A 25,510-nucleotide genomic window follows, 5' to 3' on the forward strand; every position below is an offset into this window, starting at 1 on the left:
TATATTTTGACATTTAAACTACATAGAGAATTGTATGCAGCAAAATGAAGTTAACAAATCAACTAGAAGGGAGCATTGGGATTGGTTTTGTCCTGGGGAGCAGCTGTTTAAATTTGGTGGCTTCTTAGGGAGACTTATATTCTATAACCACTTTGGAAAGCACATCATTGTACCATCTGGGTTTTCAGAAGGAAACTTTCTCAAATGATTTGCAAACTTCCACATGCATTCAGCTCCCATCAGCAGTATTTTGCTGGGAATATTAAGTAAAGCATCCTCTTGGCATCAAATATCTGAACACACAATGTAACTGAAATGGGATTTTATATTATCACCCTTCACCTTTGCTGGATTTGCTTCTTTCATGTTCCTTTTTATTTCTCAAAGGCAAAGCCCCATGCTTTTTACTGGTTACAAAAACAGTCTCCCATCATCCCAGTGTGGAAGTTGCCATTTTATTTCCTTTAAAATGGTCTACCATTACTTCCAATTAGTCTCTGGGAAGAATTCAGAAGTGCTGTTTTTGAACTTTAAAGCCGGACGTCCTGGGGAGGTGCCTGTGGACAGCTCCCTTGGTGTTCACCAGTCTCACTGCACTGTCTGACATCTCCCCTCCCAACCTGCGCTATTTTTTAAAGGCCTCTTCTAATTAGATGAAAAATGACAGTATGCAAACAGTCATCCAGTATTATTTTTATCTCCCAGTAGGCCTGTGGGCACCCATAAACATTTTCAGAAAAAGATGGGTAGCTACAATCCAATTCTTTATTTTTTCTACCCAGAAAAAAGACGTTTGCCAAAGGAGTAGAAAAGTTATATCCGAGCAGTTTTGCCTTCTGATAAAGGCCTGCTTTTTGACCTGCTGTGCCGATCCTGGCAGTCACTTTGTGACTGTTTGCAATGCAGTATTCTATATGTTTGGATGACTTTGAGTCAGGGAAACTAGTAGCCTAGAACAATAAGGTTGTTACAAGATTAAATGGAGGTTGTTACAAGAGGTTGTTACAAGATTAAATGGAGAAAGAGAAGGAAAAATGCAAGGGTGAAATGCTACCGGTTTGGGCAAATCGGTAGTGGATATTGGGTCTGGTTCACCGAACCGGTAGCAATCGCTGGCTGGCCACACCCCCAAACTGGTCCACGACCCACAGTCCTGCCATGCTACCCTGCCTTCCACACGGCCTTCCCGGCATCCCTGTGGCCAGCTTGTGAAGGCAGGCAAGCAGAAGGCTACGTGGAAGGCAGGCAAGCATGGCAGGGCTGCGGGGAAAGGAATAGGCTGCTAGCTCCCTTCCCTGCAGCCCTGCCATGCTTGCCTGCCTTCCCCGTTGCCTTCCCGGCATCCCCATGGCTAGCTTGCAAAGGCAGGCAAGCGGAAGGCCATGTGGAAGGCAGGCAAGCATGGCAGGGCTGCAGAGAAGAGAGCTAGCAGCCTATTCCCTTCCCCGCAGCCCTGCCATACTTGCCTGCCTTCCATGCTGCCTTCCCAGCGGTCCCCCACACTTGCTTGCTTTCTGAGGTCGGTGTCCAGCCCATCCTGGCCAGTGGGTCGGTGGGTGGCCCTTGGTGGAGATGCCACTGCTGCGTTGCCCCAGGACATGTGCAGCAGCCCCTCCACTGTGGCGCCAGCACCCCTCTCAGCCCCAGAGCAGCGGTTGTATCTCCACCAAGGACTGCCCGCCATCAGCCTTGCCAATGCACTGGCTCCATTGGGCATACTGAATACGCCGGCAGAGGATCTCTAGAAGGTAAGGCCAACGCTGGCGGCAGGGGGGGAGACCTGCTGCGCTTGGCTCCTCGGAGGGACATGGCGAGGCTTGCTCACCTTTTGGGTCTGGTGCACTCAGCTTCTGTGAGGCCTTTGGCCAACTGCTGCCCACTTGCCTTCCCCTCTGCGTCAGGTCCCGCCTGCCCTCCCAGAGCACTGCCGCACTGCCGCTGTTCGCGTTCTTCCTTCTCCTGCCACGAAATGAAAGTGAATGGCGGCGGGGTTGCTTCAGGAGGTTGCTTCAGGTAGGCGGATGTCTGCAGCCAGGCAGGGAGGGGGGCAGCGAGAACAGCAGCTGGAGGCAAGGGAGCGCCAAGATGAAGGGCTACCCACACTGGCCTGCCTGGGTAAGTGCCGCCGCCCAGGTCAAAGGGAAAATGCTGTGGGCTCTGTGGTGGTGCAGCCGGGCCTGGCCCTCTCCCCACGCGGGGTGTTTCTGCCCCTTTCACTCTGCTTCTTCGCCACCAGGAAGCAGTGGTGTGGCTGAGCCTCCTTCCCCTGGAGCCCCGGACTCCACAGGCCAAGTTCCTGGAGTGGCGCCAGCAGTCAAAGAGAGCGGGTAGGTGGCTGGGTGGGAATCCAGTGGGCTGCTTCCGAGCCCCAAGCCCCGTGGAGCCGGCCTTTTCTGCAGCATCCCCCTCCACTCTTTGTTTTTTTTTTAAGTTTTTTATTTTTTTAAAACACAAACATAAAACACATCTTTTCCAAAATGAAACATTGATCCGGTCACAAATTAATACAAATCACTAACAAATCTTAACTTCCAATTAACACAACTTAATATTTTACTCAGTTATTTCCCTAAATTCTATCAATTTAACTACGCCATTATCCCAAAAACCCATTATTTAAATCTTAAATCCTAACCAAATATCATTCCATTTTTCTCTTCCTTTTTGCTTAGATGGATATATTTTAACAATATAAATCATTACAGTTATAAACATTTAAAAAATATTTTAACTATTACTCCCAATATAATCATTTTCATTACTTTACTATTAATCCCAACACAATCATTTCATTTTTTTTTAAAAAAATAAACATTTATTAATTATAAAAACACACAAAATACACATACACATACACATACAAGTACAAGTAAAACAATACACAACATTAATAACATTAATGACATCTAAACGTAATGTCAGATTTCTTACGACATTGATAACCTATATTCCTCAATATATATTCCTTCCTCTCGCCTTATGTAACGATATTATTTTATTGATATTTAGTTATTCGTTGTTAAATCTCATTTGGTACAGAATTTTATTTTTCTCTTTTAGGATCCTCTTTTTGTTTGGTTTCTTCATCTCCAACTATTGATACAACCTTTGCCAAATCAGATAGTAGTCAGATTCTTCCTTTCCTTGGATTTCCTTGCTGAGTCTGTCCATCTCAGCACATTCCATGATTTTGGATATTATTCTGTCTTGTGTTGGGACTTCTTCCAGTTTCCAATTTTGTGCATACGTGATCCTTGACGCAGTCAGAATATGTGTGATTAAATATGTTATTTCTTTTTCATAATTACGTGTAAATATGCCTAATAGATATGTTTCCGGTTTTAATGGTACTTTTTGACTTGTTATTTCTTCCAGTTGGGTTCCAGAATTGTTTGGCTTTGGGACACAACCACCACATGTGGTAGTATGTCCCTTTTTGTGCTTTGCATTTCCAGCAGAGTGAGGAGGTACTGATAGTGTTAGTTTGCTGTTAATTTTCCATAATTTTTCCCATTTATTTAATTCTATAGGGTATCCAAAATTCGTCGCCCACGTGATCATGTTTTCTTTAACTGTTTCCTCTTCTAATTTATATGCCAATAGGAAGTTATAGATTTTTGTTATTGATTTCTCATGGGGGCCCAATAAAATTTTATCTAACTGATTTAGTTCTTTTTGGATTCCGAATTTTTCCATATCTGTTTTGTGTCTAGATTTTAATTGTAAGTATGGCCACCAGTCTATTTCCACACCTTGAGTTCTTAATTCTTCTATTGTTTTTAATTTTCCTTCTTCATTTAGGAGATCCTGGTATGTTTTCATTTTATTTGTGTCCATTATATTTGGATAGATTTGTGCTTCCATTGTAGAGATCCACCGTGGGATCTTATCATAATGGTTCTTTCTAATTTCATTCCAGGTTTTGAGCAGGGTGTCTCTCATGATATGTCTACGGAATTGTTCTTGTTTTGTGAGTTTGTCTTCCCATAAGTATGTATGCCATCCCTTTGTCAAGTTGAAACCTTCCAATGTTAGTGTTCATCTGTTTTTGAGTTCAATCCAATCTTTTATCCATGTTAATGCTGACGCTGTATAATAAATCTGCCAATCGGGGAGTCCCATTCCTCCTCTCTCTCGTTTATCCTGTAAGTGCTTTAATTTGATTCTTGCCTTTTTTTTCCTGCCAGATATATCTTAGTATTATCCTGTCCAAATTGATATTCTGTTGGTAAGCCACATCCCTAGGTATTTAACTTTTTTTGCTTTTTGTATCCCTAGCATATTTTCCAAATCTTTTTCTTGATGTTTGGTGAGATTCTTTGTTAAGATTTTGGTTTTTTGTTTGTTGATTTTCAGGCCCGCTACTTCTCCATATTGCTGTATTTTGGTCAGTAATTTTAGTCCTGATTGTAATGGTTTTTCTAGGATGAGTACTATGTCATCCGCGAAAGCTTGCAGTTTATATTCCTGATTTTTTATTTTTAATCCCGTTATTTCTGTATCTTCTCTGATTTCTTCTAGTAGTACTTCCAATGTTAATATAAACAATAGGGGGGATAGGGGGCATCCTTGTCTCACCCCTCTCTTTATATCAAATTGTCCTGTTGTCTCTCCATTAATTAGTATTTTTGCAGTTTGGGTACTGTATATCCTTTTGATCATCTTTACAAATCTTTCTTCGAATTTCATCTTTTCTAATTGTGCTATTAGGAATGTCCAGTTGAGGTTATCAAACGCTTTTTGTGCGTCCAGGAAAATTAAAGCTAACTATTTGTCCGGTCTTTGTTCATAGAATTCAAGAGTGTCAATAATTGTTCTTGTGTTGTTTTGGATTTGTCGTCCGGGGATGAAGCCATTTTGATCGGGATGTATATAGTGCTTGATAAAGTTTTTCAGTCTCTGTGTTATAATAGATGTGAATAGTTTGTAATCTACATTGAGGAGGGAGATTGGTCTATCATTTTTGATTTCAGCGGGATCCGAATCTTGTTTTGGTATTAATGTGATTATTGTCTCATTCCATGATTGTGGGGTTTCAGCTTCCAGAAGTGCGTCATTGAATACTTGTATTAGGATGTCATCTAGTGATTGTTGGAATGTCTTGTAGAACTCCGCTGGTATGCCGTCTGTTCCCGGTGTCTTGTTGTTTTTTTGTTTCTTCCTTGTTTCTATTAATTCTAACATAGAGATCGGTCTATTCAATAATTCAATATGATCTTCTTTTGGTTCCTGTATCTTTATTTTATTTAGATATTCTATGGTATCCTCTTCTTGAATTTCTTCTTTTGCATATAGGTTTTGGAAAAATTCCTTTGCAATTCGTTTTTTGTCCTCATTATTCTGGTATAAACATCCGTCCTGTCTTTTAATTGCATTATTATCTTCTTCTCTTTTTCTGTTTCAATTTATAGGCTAACCACCATCCAGTTTTGTTTGCATGCTCGAATTGATTTTGTTTGGTCATTTTTATTTTCCTTGCTGTCTCTGCAGTTGTAGTCAAATTCAATTTATGTCTTGTAAGGTTTATTTTCTCTTTAATTTCTTGATTGTACGGCTGTTTCTGTAGTTCTAATTCATATTGTTGTAATGTTGTCAGTAAATTTTGTTTTATTTGTTGTTTGTCTTTGTTTTTTTGTGCAGTATAGGCAATTGTTAGGCCTCTAATGTATGCCTTAGTTGTGTCCCATAGATTTTGCAGACTGGTGTGTTCTTTTACATTTATTTGGAAAAATATTTTCAGTTCTTTTTGGATCATTTCCACATATTGTTTGTCATTCATAATATCTCTATCCATCATCCATCTTCTCTGTGTTTGGTGGCCCTTCCATGTTATTTCAATCGGACTGTGGTCTGCCCATGTGTTAGTTGCAATTTCTATTTGTTTGATATATGATCTGAGCTCTGCTGTCATCCAAGCCATGTCAATTCTGGACCACGATTGGTGTGGGTTTGAGTAGAATGTGAATTGTTCTTTATTATAATTGATTTCCCTCCAGGCATCCTGTAGTTGAAATTCTTGTGCCATATCGTAAAATGTCTCCAGGAGTATTTTTTTCCTGGATTTATTTTGTTTGCTACTCCAATAGTCTTTCTCTGTGTCTACAATTGCATTGTAGTCTCCAATGAGACATATATTTGGATAGTCCAGTTCCTTGATTATATTATGTATCTTTTTGAAGTAATCACTTTGAGTTCCATTTGGTGCATAGAGTGACACTAATAATATCTTTTTCATTCCTGTTTCGATTTCGACCATCAACGTCCTGCCCTCTTCATCAGCGAATATTTGCTTTGCTTGTATATGGTTTTGGATATACATTGCTATGCCTTTCTTTTTTTGTTCGGTTAATGCAGTATAGAGTGTTCCTAGTCGTTTGTTTTCTAATAGTCTACGTTGTTGTTTTTTGATATGGACTTCTTGTAATGTTATGATATCTGTCTTCAATTTTTGTAGATTTCTAAATATATGTGATCTCTTAGATGGAATATTTAGGCCATTTATGTTAATTGATATCAATCTTAGTTCTTTCTCCATTCCAGTCTTCTATCTCCTTGCTGTCCTGAGTTTCCTAGTGTTTTTTCTAGCGATTCGTATTTTTTCCCTTGCTCCCTCTCTTTCCATCCTTTCTTTCTCTCCCCTTGTTCTTCCTTCGCGCTGTACTTCTTCAACAATCATTTCATTTTTACTGTTCCCAACATAATCATTTTTATTTTTTTGGCTACTAATTCCAACTTAATCATTGTTTATACATTTATTTATACATTTTATACATTTCATTATTAATGTTAACCTCAACATACTCCTCCTTATTTTAGCTGTCCTACCCAGAATAATAATTTTTATTTTTGGCTGTTAATCCCAGCATAGTCATTTTATTTTTGCTGTTGCTCCCAGCAAAATCCTTTTTATTTTGTTGTCCTGCCCAACATAATCATTTTTGTTTTTTGGATGTTAAACACAGCATGATCAGTTTTGTTTTTTGGCTGTTAGACACAGCATAGCATTTTTATTTTTTTGGCTGTTAGACACAGCATATTCTTTTTTGTTTTTTGGCTGTTAATCACAGCATAATCATAGTTAACTTTGCTATTAGTCTCAGCATCCTCCTCTTTTTTGTTGTTTCCATCCATCTATACATTGCTTTTTTCAGTTAATCATATTTATCATTATCCTTTTTAATGACAATTTAACATTGAGACATGGTTCTTGCTTGAAACATAACTTTGTATATATTTAAAAATCTCTTTTAACATGCTTGATTTCTCTTATATTCTAATTTCCATCAATATTTCAATTTTATATATCTATATCATATTCTTCTCTTATTCTTATACATCCATAATTATCTTATAAAAACCTCCTTTTTATTATTACTACCACCTATACATTATTTCATGTTTAATCATATTGTTTTAGTCTTCTTTTTTCTTTTTCCAGCTGTGTCTACCTCATTTCTTCGCTTTCTCGCCTGCTAGCATATATTTCCTTCCATTTTCAAAGTCCTCAAATTTTGTCCTCCATATATCAATATGATATATGGAGGACAAAATTTGAGGACTTTGAAAAGTTTGAAAAGTCTTTTTCTTATTTTTAATCCAGATAAAATGCATCAAGTTCCCTTCTCTTGAGCCTGCGCTAGATCCTTCTTTTATTCCTGCACCAGTTTCTTGAATTGTTATTATTCCTATTATAGGAGTTCCATTATAGTTTCCTTTTCTTTTTCACCAAAGTCAAACTGCCTGCAGACGAGTAAAAAAAAAACTCCTCCACAAAATCCCAGGACTGTTATCTGTAAAGTTCAAAATTTTCCATAACAAAGACGAATTACAATGTTCCTTTTTAGACCAGAAGGTGTCCCTCTACAATCCACATTTTCCATTAGTCATGCAAGTATCCATTTTGTTACAATTATCTAACAGTCCAATTTAATTATAAAATATCCAGTCTTTTCACCATGTCTCGATATTTAATTCCATTAGTTCTGTTCTAGAGTTAATTGTTTATTGGGTCTTTGTCTCGTTAAAGTTTCATTTTAAACTTTCCAAAGCCTCTTTGTTGTTCAGCCACTGTTTTAAAGCCAGGGGTCTTATAGATAATAATATTGCTCTAAGCGTTGTTGCAAGCTTGAGTTGGTTGTCACTCACCTGGCTTCAAAATGCTCCGTTTCAATCCACTTTCCTCCTGCACATCTCTTAGCCCTGTTGTTCCAGCTTCGTGGCAGCCGCCATGGCTGCCACCCCCTGCCGCGACTCACAAAGGGTTCCCTCTGACCTCCGAGGAACTTGCCTGTTCCTCTTGGTCATCCAAGGCACCCCTCCTTTTTCCCCGTCCCTGCAGGATGGTTCCGGTCCAAAGACCCATCGGCGGCAGTTCGGCAGCCGGGGTTTTTGCAGCGCTCATCAGAGCCCACTATTTCCCTGACTGTCTCGCCATGACACCAACCGGAAGTCTCCCCCTCCACTCTTTGGATCACCCTGCAGGGGGGTGGGCTCTGCCTTTGCAGAAATGGGGCAGGCGGTTTGTATGGAGGATTGGCAGGGGGCGATGTGCGGCCCTCGGGGGATGGATAGTGGGGCAAGAGAAGGCTCCAAGGTTCACTTGGGCAGTCAAGCTAAATGGCGGAGGGAAACTCAAAGCATTGGGGGCTTCAGAAGGGCAGAATGTGCTTCAGAATGTGCAGGTCCTGGCTCTAAAAGTGAGTGACGTACATGACATCAAGTTGGCCATGCCCACCCAGTCACATGACCACCAAGCCACGCCCACAGAACTGGTAGCAAAATTTTTTAGATTTCACCACTGGAAAAATGCCATTCATTTTAAGTTGTACCTGAATTTCTTAATTCAGGTACAACTTAAAGTTCAGGTCCTTTGAAGAACAGGTTGACACCCGCCCCCCTCTTCTTTGTAACAGCCCCTTAGATATCAGAAGACTGCTATCATGTCATCCCAGTCCTTCTCTTTGTAAGATTAGACATATCCAGTTCCTGAAACTGTTCATTGTATGTTTTAACCTCCAACCTCCTAATCATCTTTGTTGTTCTTCTATGCGCTCTTTCTAGAGTTTCAACGTCTTTTTTTGTATCATGGTGACCAAAACTGGATGCAGTATTTCAATGTACTAGGTACCTTTATTCTATACCTGTGCATTTGGTTTTTCTTGCCTAAGTGTAAAATCTTAACTTTTCTCACAATTGAATTGCATTTTATTGGATAGGGCCCAGTGTCTGTCATGGTCTTTCTGGATCTTGAACCTATCTTCTAAAGTGTTGGCTATTCCCCCTCCCCTGCTTTGTGTCATCTGCAAAATTGATGAGTTCCTCTTCTATCCCCTCATCTTAACCATTTATGAAGATGTTGAAGAGTACTGGGCCTAAGACATCATTGCCTTTCAGGAAACAATTGCTCTTTACCAGACAAGCAATTGCTTGTAGAATATTGTTGTGAATAGGAAGCTTCTGCAGCAAAGATACACTATGTGTCGATGCTTGATGCAAATTTGAGATATTCAGTTTTATGATATGATTTTTAATTTTTATTGTAACTGTTTTGTGGAATTCCTTGCAAATTCCAAAAGAGTCAATTTTAGCTGGATTCACACACTCTCACTTTAAAGACTATTTTCCTAAGGTATGGAAATCCATCCATACATTCTCACAGTCCTTTTTGGTATAAATATTATTAAAAGTTTTGAAAAGAAGATAACAATGAACAAAAATGAATATAAACTAATGAAAGAAAAGGAAAAAAAGAGGAAGAAGGGAAAAGACAAAAATGCAAAAATAGAACAAAAAAACTTCTAATATCCTTTCTAGCAAATACAAGAATGATTACAAAATTATCTCTTACTCTATGGTTAAGGCACTCACGCTGTCCAGGATTCTCATATTAGGCTCAGTTGTCACAGAGTCTTGCAATATCACATTTCTCTATGCCAGCAAATGTGTATTTGCGATGGATATGTTATGGTTTCTTAATTGTACTGTATGTAATGGTTGTAATTTGGTTGAGCTTTTTTTATTTTTGTACATTGTTGACAGATGCTCAGAGTTGTATTATATAAAATAGGAAACCATATATGTATTTTAAATGAATAAATACACAAGTACATCTGTACATTGAGAATCTCCATAGACAGTCTTCCAATATTTGAGGGGCTGTCACAGGGAAGAAAGGTCAATTTATTCTCCAAAGCAAGTGAGGACAGGACAGGAAGCAATGATTGGACGCTCATCAGAAGGAGGTCCAACCTAAATTCCTAAGGGGGAATTTCCTGAGAGTGAGAATAATCAAACAATTGTTTCTGTAGGTTTTTCTAACAATTCCCTTGATAACTGATCAGTACACATTATTTGGTAAAAACAGAGCTGAAGATATAGGCAAAGACCCAATATAAAGTTATAAAAAAAGCATTCTCCTGCTGTCTGGCATTTTCCTATCTACTAAAATAGGGTAGGTAGAATTTTATGAAACTGGACTTGTGTTGTGTGGTGCATTTAAGCTTTTATCCTGGTCTTAACCAAATGAGAAATTGAATAGGTTCCTGACCAACCTAGCTGACAACTTTGTTGTCCAAAAGGTAGAGGAGGGAACTAGAGGGACAGCCATACTGGACTTAATTCTTACAAACAGAGAAGAAATGATAGAGGGAGTTGAAACTGCAGGAACCTTGGGTGAGGGTGACCATGTTATACTAGAATTTAACATAATACAAACACAAGCAATAGAACATAATACCACAGACCTAGATTTTAAAAGGGCTGATTTTAACAAACTCAGAGAAAACTTGGGAAAGATTCCTTGGATGAAAATCCAAAAGGGGAAAACAACTCAAGAAGCTTGGGAAACTCTGGACTTCTGGTTTGGCGTTGCGGTGAGACAGTCGGGGAATTAGCGGGCTCCAATGAGCTCCGCGAAAACCCCGGCTGACGAACTGCTGCCGATGGGTCTGCGGACCAGAACCGTCCTATAGGGACAGGGAAGAAAGAGAGACACCTCGGACGACCAAGAGGAACAGGCAAGTTCCTCAAAGGTCGGAGGGAACTCTCTGTGACTCGGCAGTGGGGGATGGCAGCCATGGCGGCTGCCATGAAGCTGGGACAACCGGACTACGTATAGAGCTGGAGAGAGAGGAACGGAACGGAGTTATTTGAAGCCGGGTGAGTGACAGCCAACCCAGGCATGAAATAACAACAAGGGAAACATCTTATAACTATAAGACACCTAATGATAAATAGTGGCTAAGGAGCGTGAGGGCAAAGAAGATTTTGAAACGTAACTTTAAAGAGACAAAAACCCGGAGACATAATAGCAGTGTTCCAATGTCTCAGGGGCTGCCACAAAGAAGAGGGAGTCAAGCTATTCTCCAAAGCACCTGAGGGTAGGACAAGGAGCAATGGGTGGAAACTAATCAAGGAGAGAAGCAACTTAGAACTAAGGAGAAATTTCCTGACGATTAGAACAATTAATCAGTGGAACAACTTGTCTCCAGAAGTTGTGAATGCTCCAACACTGGAAGTTTTAAAGAAGATGTTGGATAACCATTTGTCTGAAGTGGTGTAGGGTTTCCTGCCTAAGCAGGGGGTTGGACTAGAAGACCTCCAAGGTCCTTTCCAACTCTATTATTCTATTCTATATTTGGAAAAGTTGCTTAACTCATTCTTTGCATCGGCCTTCATACAAAAAGAAACTATAGCCCAACCTACTAAAAACAACTGTAAAAGACAGACTAGAAATAAAAGTTAAAATAAGCAAAAAAAAAATGGTAAGAGAACACCTGCCTGATCTTGATGAATACAAATCACTGGGACCTGATGGATTACATCCCAGAGTTCTAAAGGAGCTGGCAGATGCCATCTAAGAACCACTCTACCACATCTTTCAAAAATCCTGGAGCACTGGGGAACTACCACAGGACTGGAAAAAAACTGATGTTCCTATCTTCAAAAAAGGAAAAATAACAGACCCAGAAAACTACAGACCAGCCTAATATCAATACCTGGGAAGATACTGGAAAAGATAATAAAAAAATAGATCTGCCAACATCTAGAAATGAGTAAAGTAATAACTAGAAGTCAGCATGGGTTTGTTAAAAACAGATCATCCCAAACCCAAACCAATCTTCAACATAGTAACTAAATTAGTAGACCAGCAAAATACTGTGGACATAATATACTTAGAATTCAGCTAGACATTCAACAAAGTAGACTACAACCTACTTCTTGGTAAGCTAGAAAAAAGTAGGATAGCTTCACCATCAGATGGATTAGTAACTGGCTGACAAACTGTACTCAACAAGTAGTCTTTAATGGTACTACATCTACATGGCGGGAAGTAAGCAGTGGGCTACCACAAGGTTCTGTCTTAGGCCCAGTGCTCTTCAATATCTTAATAAACGACTTAGATGAGGGAATAGAAGGGGAACTTACCAAATTTGCAGATGATGCTAAGCTGTCTGGAATAGCCAACACTCTAGATATGGGGTGTCAAATTCAAGGCCTGGGGCCTGGATCCGGCCTGCAGGGTGGTTAGATCTGGCCCACGGTGCCTCTGCACAGCCCTCCTGAGCTCCATTTTTGGCTGCGACGGCCTTCTCCAGCCCTCTGCCAGTGAAAACGGAGCTTGCAGCAGGCCACGCACACACCCCAAGCTCCGTTTTTGCTGGCAGAAAGCTGCAGGAGGCCATCGCAGCTGAAAATGGAGCCTCAAGTGACATTGAGTTGGCCATGCCCACCCCAGCCACACCACACACCCCAAGGTCAAACACAATCCTGATGTGGCCCTCAATGAAATTGAGTTTGAGACCCCTGTTCTAGATGATAGGCTCAAGATCCAGATGTGTACACTCTGTGTAAACAATGACTGTCAGTCATACTTTGCCTACATTAAGATCAAGATTTGTGAAACCACTGAAACCTTGGAAGACACTGATGTTCTTGCCAAGCAATGTGGAAGAACATTCACTATCCAACGAGTCAGAAATTTGCAACTCCAAGCAACCAAACTTGATAGGCAAACTATTTTTCAGAATATCTTACAGAAATTAAATGAATGAAAGAAGCAGACATTATTCATAAGACATTTATTGAACAATCATTTGCAAGAAAAAAATGAGAAGATTGTATTCTCTTATAAAGCAAATTAAGGACACTACATAGAGAATAAAATTGAATTCTGGTGGTAAAGAATTATAAATCTCATAGGAAACTGAATTTTCCCAATTTTTGGCAAATCAAACAAAAAACAGATAAGACACAAGAAAAGGAAATGATGCATTATCATGCATGGTGTTCATTCACTCACTGTATTTGCAATGGAAAATCATCATTAGTCAGATTTAGAATACAGAAAAATCTCCTAACCGTTTGGCAGGCATGTCATAATATTCTTTAAATCTGAAGCATTGGGGCATCAACTCCTTGGATAGGTAAATGAACCATTAAATCCAATGCCCTGATTTGGCTAAACAGTATAATATCTAACACATGCAAGAGATGTCCTGTATACTGTTGTTCCTTAGCCATTACTATCTCCTGCTCTATAGGACTTGCATGCAAAGAGGAGGGAAGCTCCTTGCTACACTACTTAAACTCATACTACAGGGTGCTGAATTGTGAACCTAAAATGGTCTGACAGAAAAAATGGATGTACAATCCTAAAGTGGCATTGCAGGAGAATGATAATAAAGTCTTTGTTATTCTTGAATCCAATTTAATCCCTTCTCCAGCACTTCAAACTTCAGGTGTTAAAAGTTAATTTCTGCCCTACTCTTCAGCTTGTTGAATCCCACTATCTTCACCTGAAACTGGCAGCATATTAATTTATTTAGAGTTGGTGGCATCATTAGGTCCAGTTATTGCTTCTAGAGTATGCTCATGACAAGCTCAGGCTTTTACCATGCTCCTGAGACAAACTACATAATCAAATAAAATAACTGTCCTCACTTTTCCTTTACAGTGTTGAAGAAAGCTTGGAGAAATTATTACGGTGTTGTCCATGCCTCAATAATTGGCACCTTTATTTATGTATGCATGACAAGTAGATGCTAAAAGCACTGCCAACGGAACCCCCCCCCCCCCGCCATACGTTATCTAGCAATAGAGTGTGCATACAGCAGGACTGTGACACTATCCAGGAATAAGAGTGGGGTTAAACTAGACAGGAGTTATACCACTGGCTGATATTGCTAAGCCTTCAGCTCCTATTATTAGCCTATCCTAAAACCCTGAAAAACTAAACTGTACTACTGTTCAGAAATGAATCAGAATCACTGTCCATACAGTAAATGAGCTGGATCATTGACAATTCTTGATCTACGGTTGTCAAGGAATGGCAGGAGCCCCAAGCCTACCCATGGAACTTCAGAGGTTACATTCACTGGGAATGTTGAATAGAGAAAGGTTACTGGGTTCCAACAGGAGTGACTCTCAAAATATGAGAAAAAGTAACACGAACTTTCATTAATTCCCCTTCTTATACTTGCCAGCTCTCAACTTAATGGAAAGAAGCGAGGGTATGTGTGAGCCAGAGATGCCACCAGTGCCTCTCTCTCTGAGTCACAGTATCTAATGCAGAAGTCAGCAAAACCGCTGTCTGAATTTTAGATTAGTCTCCGCCTGGGTAGTGAAGTCTTGTAAAGAGACTTGCCCCTGGCCTCAATATAGAAGATTCGCATTTCTTTGCCATCGATCTCAAAGTAGGCAAAGCCTCCTTGGGAAGAGGGCTGCCCATAGAAGAAGCGTAGGTAACCATTTGGGACTTTGTAGAGGTGTTGCTTGGAGTCATCCATGAAGTTTCCTGCTCCGCTTAGCACATGGCCTATGCCACCTTTGTCCTGTAGGTACTATTCAATGGAGAAAGAAGAAGAAACAATAGATTTAGATCAGGACCGTATCACACCATTTGCGGACATCTCTGTCCATTATGCTGTAATTGCACATTAACATTCCTATGGAGAAACATTAATTAGGTTTCTATTCAGAATACAGAATAACAGACTTAGAAGGGACCTTGGGGATCTTCTAGTCTAACTACCTGTCCAAGCACCCAGATTGAACAAATAGCTGTCCAGTCTCTTCTTTAAAACCTCTAGTAATGGAGCACCCACAACTTTTGGAGGCAAGCTGGTCCACTGGTTAATTGCTTGACGTGTAGCTCAGTCTGGGACTTGCAGAACAACCATGGCAAGCTCATTGTGATAATCACAGCAATGGAAAAAATATTAGATGCTTCAGCCAAACTAAGCCTGGAGAACAATTGCTGCATTTAATGCTCAGAATATACTAGATGACACAGGCAATGCTGTGCACATGGCCCTTTTAGCACATGGCTGTGCTAAAAGGGCTTTCAGTGTGTGTGAAGCGAACAAAAGAGAGTGGATTTGGGGATAGAGCATTTAATCTTAGGAAACACACACAGGGAAGCTAAGCTCATTCAAGAAAAGCTTTCATGAACTTTCAAGAAACCCAAAGAGCTGGCTAGAGAGAAGGCAAGAATAGGCTTAACTTAAGGAGTTCAGTATAAACACAACAGGAACAAAGGTAAGTCAAGGCAAAAGAACACTAACTATATAGGTTCCTCTCACTCAAGCCACAATGAAAGCAGAATGGTTATGCTTGAGATGGTTGTAAGAAAGAAATTGTAAAAAAGCAATAAATTTCACTGCAGACTGGAAAGCAGATCAAAGAAAATGCAAATATGCAAGAAGCCTATGAAGAACTTATTTTACATTTATTGCCATAAAGCATTTACAATCTTGGCGATCTCCAGCAATTATAAAAGAGCCTATTGTCCTTCCCATTTTACAGGTTAAAAATAAGGACTGACAGGCAAGTTTCCTGATAGACCTGGGGCTCAGGCTCAGACCTTCTCTCTTTCATCAGTTGGGTTCCCATTCCAGTAGCCTTCCAAATGTTCTGTGCTACAGCCACAACCACCTCAGCCAAAATGGTCAATGAGATAGTGGAAGTTGTAGATCAGAAACATTTAGAGGGTCAGAGGTTCCCTCCCTACAGAGGACAGCAGAACTCAGTGATGAGGTTTCTTCTCTCACCTGCAGGTTGTGATCATGGCCACACAGGTAGGCAGTGGCCTTGTGTTTCAGTAGCAGTGGCTGAAGCTGCTTGACCAAGCATTCAGTGGGGCCGTGCTTTCCCACAGACCATACTGGGTAGTGCCCTGCCACCAGCAAGTAGTCATCCTGGGAACTGGCCATTTGTTTGCGGAGCCAAGACAATTGGCTACGGGCCATGCCTACATTCTGAGGACGTAAGGGTTGCTCGCTTTGGAAGTCATCCGAATTACCGCAGATGGTCACTGTGTCTATCATGAGGATTGCAACAGTAGTATTGCTGCCAGGCACCTTGAACCTCAGCTTGTAGTAATATTTAGGGAAATGCCTGCGTAAAAAAGGTTGGAGGAAGACATTTTAGAGGAAAGCAAGAGAACATGCTTCTACTTCACAAGAGCATTTCCAAGGTACTTCAAGATCTGCAAAAGACATACCTCCTAGGTTACTTTTTTCCATCCCAACTGGAATATCATAGCAAATAGCTAAACAAACTGGCAATTTTGGATCCTTGAATCAAAACTTTATTTACAAATGTAGTTTGGGGAAGCAAGAATGCTTCTTGCCCATGTGACTGAACCATTGTAGCCAGCCAATGGAGAGGTGCAGAAGTTCAATACAGGCCAACTTTCAGCCATAAAAGTAACATGGAATTCCCTAAAAACTTATTGTTTGGTTCTCAGTGTAAGGAGAAACAAGTGGTAGGAGAGCCTCCCAGGAAGTCAGCCTGGTACTAATAACAGTACAGATATTGGCCAGACTCCACTCTAAGTTCATTCAAAAGCCAGAAAGGATTTATGACTAATAATCTTTGCAGGAGCCAATTTTTTTTTTATCTAAGCATGTACATATAAAGACAGGATATAAAATCACATGAAGAATAAAATAAATGATGTCCCATTAGTTTATGCCCAGAATGTCCCTTGGCAAAGAGGAACACTTTCACAGCCAGAGCATTGGAAGCCCATTAAAAATTGTGCACTGGATGTATGATGCAAAAATTGTGACTGATTTATGTCAAATGCATGTACCTAAGAATAGAGTTTGAATTATTACATTAATCTGTGTGCTGCAATCTTGGTTTGCTGCACATATGTATGAGGCAAAGAATTAGAAGTGTTATGACTGTTGTGGGTAGGGCAGAACATAACTGTTCAATTTGCATAGTTGTGTTTTTGTGTTTCTGTTTAAGAAGGAGGAAATATGGAGGCAAAGAAAAGTGTAACTGGCTGAATGCGTTTGTGGGTAGGGCAGGACAGAAGTGCTTAATTAGCATAGTTATGTGTGGGGAAGGAGGGTGTTCCTGTTTAAAAAGGAAATACGAACTCAAAGAAAGTATACAAGTCTCTGTGTAACATATGTTCTCATACCACAAATATAATAAAGGATTTTATGCTACATTATTGTAAAAGAGAATTTAAAAGAATTATTCATTCTCTTTTTGAGAGATCGCATAATTTGGTGGCCATTGATATTTATTATTTGGGGAGAATCCCTTTTTTTCTAATAGTAAGTGCAGTTCAACATTCAAACCAATGGCCAAGAGAAGTGGTCCCCTGCCAACAGTGATTGTGCCCAAGTGGAGGTTAGACAACCATCTGCCTGAGATGCTGTAATAGGCTGCCTGCACTGTGCAGAATTAGCCCCAGTGGCCTCTTCTGGTTCTAGGATTCCGTGGTTCTAGTGTGAATATTCTAGCAGAGGATATTCACTGCATGGCAATAGCACATTGTTTCTCTCCCCACCAACACCTGCACACCCAGCAACTGCATTTCCTTCTATCCTTTGTCAGACCCCAGACTCACCAACGCTTGGAGATTTTGCTGTAGGCAATCTGGGCGGAGACATTCCCAGAATGATCATGGTTTCCAGCCACAACATACCAGGGCAATTTACGCAGTGAAGGTGCTTGGAAAACGGATTCAAAAGTTTCCTACAAAGGAACAAGAAACATTTATCTGTGGGGAAGAGGAAGAAATATTTTCTGCACATTATCAACTGCTGGTAAAAATGTCAAGATTTTTCCAGGTACCACAAAAATTAGCAATTGTTTCTTTTACAATAATTGGCTTCCGACAAGCAAAGTCAACAGGGGATTTGCTTAACAACTGCACCAATTCACTTAACAACTGTATTGCTTAGCGATGAAAATTTTGGCCTTAATTGTGGTTGTAAATAGAGGATTACCTGTAGCAGGTTGGGGTCATTGATTTAAGAAGACATTCCTTGACCCGGGTACTTACTATTATCTTTGTAACTTTAGAGACTGACAGTTCCACTCCATCACACCCCTAGGAAAAATTAGGGAGCCTCTAGGTGGATTCTTCAGGGATTAAATTTTTTCTTCTGAGGTTGAATGAAGGGGAAGCATGTTGCCTTTTTAAGCAGGGCATCATTGCCTACAAAACCCTGCAAGGGGTCTGCCCAGTTCTGATGGAAGAAAGGACTTGTCAGAGGCCCAAAATGGGATTCTTCCCAAACAGGAATCTGCTTCAGTTATTGATTGCATGCCTCCCATCCTCTTTGGGATGTTCAGTTGCAATCTGATGCCATATCAGAGATAATTCTACCCTTCCACGCGAAAGGGAGTCCTGCTCAACCAAGTGATTAGAAGCTGCCTAATCCATGGAGAAGCTGCTTCCCCTTCTCTTGGAGGCTAGAAGGCGAACTCTCCCTCCCCCCAAAACAGCCAGACTGTTCCTATATAAGGGGCCCTGTTTCCTAAGACAAACTTTTTCCCAAATAAGGTTTTGTCCTCTGAGGGTAGAAGCTGCACATTTGTAAATAGTTGAAGAAGAAAATCCCAGGAAGGTTACTTGGTCACCCTTCTTCCTATGGGGGAGGAGTACGTTTATCCAATGTGCATACTGTACATCTTTAGCAGTACAGGCACAACTTGTTTTATTGCACTTCAATTTGTTGTGCTATGCGAATAATGTGGTTTTTTTTATAAGACCCTCCACCAGCGAAAAGATTATGACTTGCTGAAGGCCCAGATGATGATTAGCATTTTAGCAATAAAGTATTTTTTTTTAATTAAGGTATGTACATTGGGTTTCTTTAGACATAATGCTATTGCACACTTAATAGATTACAGTATAGTATAAACATAACTTTTATATGCACTGGGAAACTAAAAATGTGTGTGACTCACTTTATTGAGATATTTACTTTATTGTGAACCAAAATAGCAATATCTCTGAAGTATTCCTGTATAGTTTTTTTTTACTGTTATCATTCTCAAGGCAATTTTTCCCCTAGATACAAATTTCTACAGAGGTAATTCACGTAATTTGGTTACTTGTGGCTACAGGACAGAAGCATCAACAATTCTTTTTTCTATACCAGAGCAAGGTACATTGCAGTGAGTTTTCCTCATTGTTCAAGCCCATCCCTTGTTCTTTTGAGTCTATTCTTCCCACATTTGCAATGTTTCTGTTCTCTGAATATAGGAAACAAACACATAATCCCAAGGTTCTGAAATCTTTCATTTTTTATCATTTTCATTTCTTTATCTCCTCTATCTCCTCTACATAAATGGTTTGCTTTTTCTATCGATCTGGCAAGATGTAATCTATTTAAATGTGCATCTCCCAAATTTTAGGATTTTGAGTATATAGGTTCCTTCAATTGAATAAGTAAATATTTTCCCCCTTATCTGTTTCTTCCCCTTCTCACTAATCCTCCCATACAACCTTTTGTAACATCTTGCTTGATGAAGACATCTGGAGTGTTGAATACTTGCTTCTTCCTTTGGAGCAGGACAACCCACTGACTAATGTCATTTAAATTGATTTGGGAGAAGACTGCTTCCCTGTCATTCATATGCTTCAGTTGATTAACCTTTAGCCAAACATTACACAAAAGAAATATCTGTAAGAGTTAGGTAGTATGTATAATTCTGAACTTCAAGGTGAACCTAGGAGCAGGACCTCCCACCTCATTCTGCTTCCCAATTCCCTGTCTCTGCTGAAGGGAAGACATCATGATGCCTCACTAACATTTCAGTCACCTTTTGTGCTGCTACTCCCCACTAAATAGATAACTTCATTTTAATCTACCATAGAATTAAAGGCCAGCATGAACATGGGCGGGAACACTGTCTGCATGCCAATTATGGTGGTTAATTAAAACCAAAATGAACACTGGTTGACTGATGAGGAGAACTCAGCAGTAATGGCAAGAACATTTGTAGGGTGGTATGATAGTGCTTCAGTGAGCAAAAATGGTGCCTGGGTAGACATCCTAATTGTGAGACAATAGTTTATGGAATAAGTTAGCAAAGACTTCCTTGAACATTTTGCTTCATATTCTAATTTCTGTGTTCACTCCTTATCTTGTCCCAATTTAGTGCTGACAGCTAGTTGACCAGATTCTTGTGTATGGGTGTGAGTGATAAATCTTTCTGAGCTACAACTCAACCTATGGTCCTGATCCTTTTGCAACTGACATATACTCCACATAAGAGGTGGACCTTGCAGAATGCCAACTAGATGCATATTAGGATTGCACATGAACATTATTCAGAGAGCCCTGATGGTGTTTTCATGCTCCTCACCTGGAAACGCTTGTCATACATATCAGTCACCCCATTGTAATAAAAGTTGTCTCCAAGAGATAAGATGAAATCAGCTCCCAGTGAAGCAACAGTTCGCCCCATCTCTTTGGCCACAGCTGCTTCACGAGCAGTGTAGAAAGGTGCATTGGGGAGTCCACCCCAATCTCCAACTGCAATGAAGCGTAGGGAGGAACCAGCATGAAGGCTTGGAAGGACAGCCAGGAAAACACCCATGAGGTACAAGAAATTCATCCTCTAAAAACGAGAGAAAAGATGAAATCATATTATTTATTTTTATGCTCACAGACACACACATACAAAGGGTAGAAGAAAGAATCCCAGAACTTATCTGGAAAGCCCAGCCGAGTTCTGGTTCCTACCTCTAGCTTTATTATTTGTTAGAATTATGCCTTCCCTTTCCTCTAGTCTAGGAGCTCAAGAGAGGAAATCTGAAGCTAATCCTGCCCTCTCTACAGGTCTCCAACTTTGTGTTCCAGCACTGTGCTATTCACTCGTCAGCACCTGCCACATTGTGGTCATTTCTTTACCTAAAAGTGTATCTTTTAGAATAGTAATGATGCTAGGAATGCCTTATGCATCTAATCACTCACTGTTTTTTTTCTACCAGTCATGATAAGCTTTCATAGGCAATCACAATGGGAATTAGTCCCACTGAAGTAGTGGCTTTACTGCTGAAGAGATGGAGAATACTACAAGATCAATGGATCTATCAGACAAGTAAGCTGTTTTAGGTAAATCAAAAACATCATCTCAGTGCATCTTGCTCAGTTTGTATGTTTTTCAGTGACTCTGACTTATTCAAAAGTATTACCTTGATTGCAAAGCCAACAGTTGTGACTGAGGTCATTATCTATTGACCTATCTGGTAATGATCATCTTTTAGTTCATTTTATGTGCTTTTTAAAAACATGTTTAGGATTCTACTTTTGTTCTTTTTTTGGTAGAATTTAAAATTATTGTAAGTCATATAGTCATGCATTTAATGGGTGGCTATATACATCCAATAAATAAATAAATAAATAAATAAATAAATAAATAAATAAATAAATAAATAAATACATACATACATACATACATACATACATACATACAAACAAACAAACAAACAATATGAACAATTGCAACTTGAATGTCAGGTAAAAATAGTAAAATCATGAATTAAATAGAAAAAGGTATAGTGAATTGAGGTATAAATTACATAAAATTCCATTTCCCTGCCATGAGACATGTAGACATGCAAAACTCCCCCCAAATATTGGAAAGGTGCCTCACTCAGGCAATCTTGGGGTTTAAACTCAAAATCAAATTTCTAAAATACAATATATTTTACTAGATATAATTCCAGAACATATAAATAGCAAACATCATAATTTATTAAGATAATTTTATTAATATTATTGATATTAATAAATGTGAGGACAAACTTCACATACTAAAAATGCTAACCTTTTTTCTCTTTTAATACTTATAGTAATATAGAAGAGATACTAGCATTAATTCCAAAAATGCTTATTTTTTCTTTTATCTTATATCTTCTATAGCTTATATTTTCTATATCATATTTTCTATATCTTATATTTCATATATTGTATTTTTCTTGGCATGCTTCATCTTTTATTAATTGAGTATTAATTGTATAACTTTTCTATTTTGTATTTATTGCTTTTTTTTATTGAAAAGTTTTAAAATATTTTTACAAACAAATTTTCCCCCCCTTCCTCCCCCCACCCATTCCCTTCTCCCCCCCCACCCCGACTTCCCAGAGCAAAATACAGGGTGTATTTATTGTTGATATTGTTTTGAAAATACCTTGTTTTTAAATTAAAAATTAATTAATTAAAAAATACCTAAAGCACTACATTAGTACAACTGTCAATTTTGCTTTCTTGCTTTAAAACTTTTAAGAAATCAGTTTTATCCAGAATGTTTCATTAATGTGTTTTTAAACACAGCTCTCAATGCGCATATTCAAAGGATTGCTAGTAGTTTATGCCATTGGAAAAGATTTCCTGGGAAAGAGGAGAAGAGGAACTGCCTGGAGAGGCAGCCTCCAGCACTGGTCTTTTGAGCAACTCATTTGCATTTCAATGGGACTTGTGCAAGACAAGATCATTCTAAATGACCTATCTTCCTAGTTATCAGCCTATTCTCTTCCAAATTCTTCTGTGGCTTTCTATTCTTTGACCTTCAAGATCCTTGTCCAAATATGTAACATAAAAAAAAAAAAAGATTTTCCCACTTGGAAAAAAATGGATTATTATCTTCCAGATTGTTTTGCATGCAGTATTTCTCATTATTAATCGTTGTAAATCTGCCTGTGGCTGAACACTTTAAATATGCTATAGCACAATCCTAATGCACAAAACTGAATGTCAGAAATATTATATTGTTGCAATAATAACAAATCAGCCAAATAATAAAACCAAAGAAATAGGCCCCAAGACTTCTCAGAGCAGGGCTTGACCTTCCTCTCATTGCTCACATTAGCAAGGAGTTAAAGAATAGGTGCTATAATCAAACTAATTGTCTTATTCCAGGGGCTATAGCAATCCATATGAGAAGCTGCATTGCTACTGTAGTCAAGATCATCTTGAATAAATAAGATTACTGCTGCTCCCTTTTAAATTTAAATGTGGTTATCCTTAGCAATCTTTCATTTTAAGATGATGACCCTTCCGAGAAAATAGTACTGGTTCAAACGACACGATCTCTACATCTCATCTGCACGCAGAGGGCAACTGCAAATGGGAACCCCATTCGTTTCCATTGCCCCGTATTAATTCCCTGGAAAGCGTTTGGAAGGCCTTGAATGAGAGGGAAGATGGACAGACCCAGCAAAGTAATTGCCCCTTTGGTTTGACAGATAGTATATGTTGTAGCCTGTTGCAGTTTGTTTTTCAGAAGTCAGTCTGGTGTAAAATTAAATTTGGTTTTGCGCTTCCCCCGTATGGTCTCCCTGCCTCTGTTATTTAGCCACGCTGGCATCCCATTATTCATGGGTCTTTTCCAGCTAGGAGCCACCCGGTGGATCCTGGCAAGAGAGGTAAGAAAGCCAACAAAAGAGTTGGGGAGAGAGAGAGAGAGGAAAGTAACTTCAAGCGGCATGTGGAGTGTGTCGCTGCCCGCAAAGCCGCCCTCCTTACGTCTGTCAGTTTTTTCGGCCAACGCGCCAGTCCAGTCCAGGGGTTCTCTCAGCGCCGCTCGCTCCGGGATCTATCGCCCATGCCAGGACAACTGAAGCGACTCACTAGGCAGCGGAGCATTTTATCAGGGGCTGGAAACGGGAAACAGGGGTGGGGTGGGCAGTTCCCTCCGGCACCCCCCCCCAGGGGAGTAGCGGCAAGGCAGAAAAGCTGAGTGTAGCAGAGGAAGAAACCACACGCCCCCCCCCCCAGCCATGTGATGCTCCCTCCTCCACGCAGGCTGAGCTTAAAGTCATTCTTTAACCTGAGCGGGGCTGATAAGAGCGGCAGCCGCCCGAAGGCGTTTAACCCTTCTCAGGTGCCCAGGCGTTGGATCCGAGGAGGCCACGCTCTGCAGTTTAAGGAGCCTCTGAGGACACCTTGGAAGGAGAAAGAGTGGCCGTCCGTCCGTCCTGCAGGAATGATCCCCGCGGGACGGCCGGACGGAAGAGGGGGCTTTTCTGAGTCAAGTTGAAGCTAAAAAGAAGCCGGGGAGTCGTCCCGCTCGAGCCTCGAGGCTGACCCCCAGCTTGAGGCCTTCGGGAGATCCTGTGCAGATAGGGGCGATCTTGGGATGTTAAAACATAAACTGGAAAGGCTTTTGTGTGACTTAGGCAAATAAAAGGTCAAATGCTGCTGACACTCCCGGCAAAGATAACAAGGAAGATGGCTGGATCTGCTCAAGCAAGGTAATTGGGGAGCTGACCTTGAAAGCTATCCTTCAATCCTACTTGATCCTCCTGAACCAGACAAGCACAACAAAGCTGACTTTTAATATCTAAAGAAAATGTGATAGGTAGCCATTAATTACAATATCTAAACAGAACCTGCACGTACAATGGAAGAAATCTTCAGGACCAAGTTGGGAATAAACACCAGAATACTGACATCTCCTTCAAGCCCCCAGAGTCAACTACTGATAAATTATCACAACATACCCAGAATAAAAAAGGAAAACATAAAATGGTGCTCTTTTGGAATGCATTGAAGATTACTTAATGTTTTCCATCAAAACACAATTATAAAATAGAAAGATAAAAGTGCAGAACATTTCAGAGAAGAGTTGCCACTACATCATATGCTCAGTCACCTTCCTGTAGACAAAAATCAAAACTGGCTAGCAAGATCCCAGGGCAGGGAGGGAGTTTCCCTTACTGAACTTGGGTAAGGCAAACCCTCCCCATAAAAGACAGCTATGGGACCTTGTCTGCCCATGGGTTTCAACAGGGAGAGGGAGGCCTGGCCCTAGGATATTAAAAGGGGGCCATGGGTTAAAAACATGTAACAGGTCCCCAGCAAGCGCCAAGATGGCCACAGAAAAGCAAGAGTACAACAGCAAATGCAGCAAGTGCTGTCTTGTTGATGCCAGAGAACGTTCCAGTTACTGCCCCATGTCTGGATCCGGATACCATGCCATGGTCCTGGACATGGGGATCTTTGGAGAAAAACAAGGTCGGAAGGAGGCCATGGGTAAAACAAAAAGGTGGAGAAACACTGGGCTGATAGATAAGAGAGCCTGGAAGTGGGAACCTTGATTTGGATTTCATGCTGTTGCAACCCTTTTTGCAATTAGTGAAACACAGGATTATTTTTTGATGAGCAGTGGGGGGAATTGCACTGATGGGTCTCACTTTCTTATATTTCTCATGAAATGAAAAGAATGTGTCAGACAAAAATTCACTAAT

The 25,510-nt window shown here is 40.1% G+C and overlaps 1 protein-coding gene across 1 annotated transcript; it reads right to left on the reverse strand.

The window, feature by feature from the left end:
- Positions 1–13,067: 13,067 nt before the first annotated feature.
- Positions 13,068–24,255, reverse strand: ACP5 (acid phosphatase 5, tartrate resistant). Its single transcript, XM_034434507.3, has 5 exons — positions 23,787–24,255; positions 20,623–20,877; positions 17,870–17,997; positions 16,050–16,395; positions 13,068–14,840 (listed from the first exon to the last, which is right to left on the reverse strand). The coding sequence occupies exons 2-5, from the start codon at positions 20,872–20,874 to the stop codon at positions 14,598–14,600; spliced, it is 969 nt and encodes a 322-aa protein (XP_034290398.2). The 5' UTR covers positions 20,875–20,877; positions 23,787–24,255; the 3' UTR covers positions 13,068–14,597.
- Positions 24,256–25,510: the final 1,255 nt, after the last annotated feature.

This window comes from Pantherophis guttatus, chromosome 2 (genome assembly GCF_059756535.1).
Source record: "Pantherophis guttatus breed Tessera chromosome 2, ASM5975653v1, whole genome shotgun sequence".
NCBI classification, from domain to species: domain Eukaryota; kingdom Metazoa; phylum Chordata; class Lepidosauria; order Squamata; family Colubridae; genus Pantherophis; species Pantherophis guttatus.